The 5,234-nt window shown below is 52.9% G+C and overlaps 1 protein-coding gene across 1 annotated transcript in view; it reads right to left on the reverse strand.

The window, feature by feature from the left end:
• NAXD (NAD(P)HX dehydratase) overlaps positions 1-5,234 on the reverse strand; it is a 14,567-nt gene that overhangs the window by 2,333 nt on the left and 7,000 nt on the right. The window contains exons 3-9 of the mRNA XM_003800008.3: positions 5,171-5,216; positions 4,436-4,524; positions 2,470-2,578; positions 1,020-1,070; positions 839-943; positions 187-307; positions 1-70 (exon numbers count right to left, since the gene is read on the reverse strand). The exon at positions 1-70 is cut by the window's left edge and continues 11 nt beyond it. Of these exons, the coding sequence (XP_003800056.1) occupies positions 1-70; positions 187-307; positions 839-943; positions 1,020-1,070; positions 2,470-2,578; positions 4,436-4,524; positions 5,171-5,216 (591 nt within the window). The remainder of the gene's footprint in view (positions 71-186; positions 308-838; positions 944-1,019; positions 1,071-2,469; positions 2,579-4,435; positions 4,525-5,170; positions 5,217-5,234) is intronic.

Raw genomic sequence — 5,234 nt, forward strand, 5'->3', positions numbered from 1 at the left:
AGGGAGCCCGACAGGAGGTCTCCTTGCCCTCCACACCTGCGGCCGCTGCCTTCCTGACTGCACGTGAGCACTGCACAGGGCAGACATGAGCGTGGACATTAGGACGTACAAATGTGGATGCTCACCCCCAGCCTGGCCATGCTGAATGGCCTGGCACCAGCCACACTGCAGGAAGTCACCACTCACCCTGTTGACCATCAGAGATCACATCATGCTCTCCTTTCTGGACCACAGTCACATTCCCCAGGGCTTGGCTCAGCCTCAGTACAGAGCTGTGGTGGTCAGCGCTGTCCACAGGACCCCCCAGCTACAATGACATAGCAAGAACCCAGAAAAACCAAGGCATGTAAAGGGGGCCCACCACACAGCACGGCGACCAGCCCTGTCCCATCTGTGTCTGAGGGGCCACCTGGGAGCCTGATAAAGGCCGAGTAGGCAGGAGGAAGCCCAGGTGGTCACTTGTGGCCAGTCCACTAGGTGGATGGGACACAGCACTCGTCACATCAGTCCCTACCCTGGTCAGACCAGAGTTAAAAGAATGCCACCCACAGGTGGCTTTTGAAAGGCTTGCAGAAGTGATGCAGTCTGAATACTGGCAGCTAACATTCATGACATGCGTGGTGTGCAGCAACGCCCACCTCTGTATTCTGTTTGTATGAGCCCTGTGAAGCAGGCGCTGTCCCCACATGTCAGAGGCAGCACTACAGGACAGTGAAGGCGCTCCCCAGGGTGTATGGCAGGAGGCGCTGCTGGCCCCCAGCCCAGCACACTGCTGTCCATCTGATCAAAGACCCACTAACTGGGAGATGCACCATCAGCGAGGAGGCCATGGACTTACCACAGCGTCATACAGCCTGCCAAACTCCATGTGGTTGGGAGTGAGCACGGCCTTCTGGTAGCCTTGGATGAGGGCCGGCTGCTGGGCCACTAGCCACAGACCATCCTGCAGAGAACGAGGACCGATGCTCACTGGACAGGCCTCAGAGGGCCCTGCGCCAGGAGAGGGAGGCCACACTCACTGCGTCCACGACGACAGGTATGCCCCTGGCCCTGGACGCTTCCATGATGCCCTGCCAGAGAGAAAATCACCCTGAGCCCCAGCCCACTCTGTTTCTGTTTGAATGTTGTTCTCTCCAAAGCACAAGTTGAAATTTAATTGCCAATGGAGGGATGCTGAGAGGCGGGGGGCTTTAAAAGGTCATGAGGCCATGATGTCTCTGCCCTTATAGGTTAGTTTAGGGACTTTAAAGGGAGGTATTCAGGGCTCTCTCCCAGCTCTTACCATGTGACAGTTAAGCACAAAGACCCCATCAGATGCTGGCAACCCGACTACGACTTCCCAGCCTCCTATCTGCGAGCTGACCTGCTCCTTATGTCTAGTCTGTAATACTGCTAGAGCAGCACGAAATAGACAATATACTTTTTTTTTTTATTTTTTGAGACAGTCTCACTGTGTCACCCTCAGTAGAGTGCTGTGGCATCACAACTCACAGCAACCTCAAACTCTTGGGCTTAAGAGGCCTCAGCCTCCCAAGTAGCTGGGTGCATTTCAAATTTTTATAATAAAAAAGTGTCATCTTTTTAGATTAAGGTACATGGATGAACTTTAAGTAATAAATATCACAAACAATAAATGAAATGATGAATGGATGTGTGTGTACACAGGGTAGGCCACCAGGCCCGAGCCTTCCTCCCGATGTCATGAGCAAGGACAGAAAGAGGTCAAAGTCACACACCAACAAGCCAGTGGGGCCTGAGCCCAAGTTCTCCCAGCCCCAGTGAGGACCTCGATAAAGGGTGGAGTGGCATCTAAAAAATCAGGCTAACAGATCTTCTAGAGAGCCCAGCTAACCTACACCACAAAGGTGGAACCAACAGAATCCTGTGTTTTTATCTAAATGAATGATGTGCAGCACACACAGAGCAATTAGATTAACCACCTCCCGGACACCCCACCCATGTCAGGCATCCGAGACAGTGACTCTGAGTGTACCTAACTGGGCAAAGAATGTTACGCAACTCGGCCTGCAGTGACCCTGGGGGTGCAATCACCCTGAAAAGGCAGGATGAAGGCCCATGAGGGTGAGCGAACAGCTAGGGTCCCCAAGTGAGGAGGGGACCCGGAGGTGGGCCTGAACCCAAATGCAACCCTGTGTGCTCCTCAGTCCCGCCCAGCTTCTTACCACATCAGATGGGAGCACACAGGCAGCCCTGCACCCCAAACCATACCCAGCTCTGCTTGGTCCAAGTGCGGCCAGTGCCCGGGCTGGAGGATGCCTTCACTCTGCCCCGTGTCTGCTCGCTGCCTCTGTTAGTTCCTCTTACACGCCAAACCCCGATTTCATCTGAATTATTCCAGGTGCACGCAACACTGAACAGCAGCATGGAATTTATGCTTCTGTTCTGACTTCGTGAGACCTGAGAGTTAAATCTGTCATGAGGAGAGTTTAATATTTTCACATTCGTTACCTTGACATTTTCCAGAAGAGCGTCCTCTCTACCCAAGCCAGGGCCCACAACCAGGACGTGCAGCCGGGGCAGCCACTTTTCCACCTCACGAACAGCATCAGGGTTGTCACTAAATAAAGGAAGATCAGAAGGACTTACTCAAAATGTTTCATGTACTTAAACATTTTATCTTGAAAAATTATTTAGATTTACAGAAAATTTGCAAAAGCAGTCCAGAAGGTTCCCGCCTTTGCTCAGTCCCTTAAGGCAGACGTCTCACACGATGTCCAGATTTTCATGACTAAGAAGCGGACAGTGGTCCTGTACTAACACAAACATGAAGCGTGGCACCCCATCCCTGCTTCTGGGTCCGACCAGACCCCGCCCTGCACTGAGCCACCCCCACTCTCTGCCGCTCTCCAGCCCCATTGGTTTCTTTTTTTGTTTGCTTTTGCTTTTGTTTCCCACCCAGACACCTCAGAGTGGTTTAGTTTTTAGGCCCTGATTTAGATGCCCAGCTTTCACCACTTAAAGTAAGTCGAGTAAGACATCGTGGCTCGTCTCAAGATCATCCTTGCCTTCTAAAACAAACCAGCATGTTAATATACACTCCATGCACCCCCATGCGACACAGCACCTCAGACACTCTCACTCAGGGCAAGGCCAAGTTTCATTTTCACATCGTATCTCTCAGCACCCACTGTTAAGGCCTCTGTCCCCTCTGCTCCCCTGTCAAGATCACCAATGACCCCCTACATGAGACACATGGTCATTCTTAGTCCTCATCCCAAACTCACCAAGAATGGCATGGGTCCTTCTAGGAACTTCTGGAAACATCTTCAGTGACTCTGGGCCCCCCTTCCTCATTTCCCCCTGCTGACCCCCTCTGCTCCCTGGTCTGGGTGCCCCCCACCTGCTCTCACCCTGACCGCATCCTCACCTCCTGGCTTCACAAATACTCACATGTTCCTGGGTCAATTCCCCCAAGTGCCCCTGCCAACCAGACATCCAGCAGCTGACATGCAGCCCAGGCCACACGGCACCCAACCCCACCCTCATCCTCATCCCATGATCCCGTCTCATCTCTGGAAAGGACAGCTCTGCCACACCAAACCCCCAGTGCACCATGATGCTTGCCTTTTCTATCCACTGTCAGCAGATCCTGAGACTGAACTTCCCATATGCTGAGAATCAGGTCCCCTCTCACTGTCTCAACTGCCCCAAACCTATCACCAGCAGTGCACACGGGGTCCTGCCCTGCACCCCTCAGTCACCCTGACACACCCGCAGTCCCTCACCCTGAGCTGGCTCCCCCTGGGTGTGAAAGGGCCTCAGTGAGGACCCTGCAGGGCTTCACTCTGAGGTCAGTCTGTGCTTCCCCACCAACCCCACTTCCTCCCCCACATACACACAGCTGACATCCCTGTCCCCGCCTTGTCTCCACTTCAGTTTCCTGTGGGCTCTCTCCCCTTGATACTGCCCTGTCTGTCTCCAGGGTGGTGCTGCCCAGCACAGCAGGGCCAGTACACACATAAAATTAAACGAAAGAGAAAACCCAGTTCCTGACCCCACCGCCTCATGTTAGGGGCTCAGGGCCATGATCCTGGACAGCCAGAGAAAACATCTCCAACACCACAGAGAGACCCACAGCCCAGGCTGTCCTGGGAGCCCCCAGGTAGGAGGTATCTGTCTACTCAGTCACAGAGCCAGTGACTGACACCAGCAGCACGTGCCTAGCAGGGTCTCACAACAGACCTGTGGTTTCTGCCATACCCCACCCTGTCTAGACACAGGCCAAAGACTCAGCCTTCGCCTGGACCTCAGACTCCAGCATATCTGACGAGCACAGTGCCTGTGCAGGCAGCACTGGCTCATCCTGATTGCAGAACAACGGGCACCTCACAGTTTCCTTCCACTTCTGTGGACACCCTGACAAACTTGAGCAGGAGGTGGTACAAGCACAGAGAAGCTGTGTGGACCAACTCACAGAACAGGGTGCACGATCAGCTCCGGGCTGTAGGCCTTGATCACAGGCGCGGCCTCCCTGGCACAGAACACGTGGGACAAATCTGCACCCTGGGAACAGCACAAGAGGCCAATTTAGGGACAGCTCAACAGGAACCACAGGTGGCTGCAGGCACAAGCCACTGGCCCAGCCCTGGACACACATCCAGCTGCACCAGTGACATGGTGCTCACTGTACACACAGGAAGAATATGAAACCACAACAGTTAAATCTCAGCTGGTGGCCTGGGGAACAGTGTGTAGCACAGGAAAGTACCTGGAAAGGAAAGCAGACTCCTGCTGCCACCTCAGAGGCAGGGTCAGGCCACACGACCCAAGCCCAGACCACTGGCCTGTGACCCTCCAACTGAGCTCTGGAGCCCTGCCCCATGCCCGTGACCCGCCCACTGGGCCACCAGGACTTGAGTCAAATGGTGAGAAGGAACCATTGTTTTAAAGGCACCAACTGCTGAAGCTAGGACCAAAAAGGCACCCTAGGATCATTTTGGTGAAGTACAACACAAATAAAACTTTATTTTCTGAAAAATACATGTTTTAATTCAAGGAATTTTGTCATTGCATCAGAAGTCAAAATAGACTTAAAAGTGGCTCTACTACCTGTGATTATCCTAGGATGTTATTTAGATGTCCATCAAAACATTTAAGTAATCCAGGTCTACCAGAAAACCCCCAATAAAGAAGTTCTAAGTAGACATACCACTTTGAGAGCTGAGATTGCAGCAAAATATGGCGCTCCAGTGTACCTAAAAAGAAAATTCTTA

This window comes from Otolemur garnettii, unplaced genomic scaffold, assembly GCF_000181295.1.
Source record: "Otolemur garnettii isolate 467f Iridium unplaced genomic scaffold, OtoGar3 scaffold00161, whole genome shotgun sequence".
NCBI classification, from domain to species: Eukaryota; Metazoa; Chordata; class Mammalia; order Primates; family Galagidae; genus Otolemur; species Otolemur garnettii.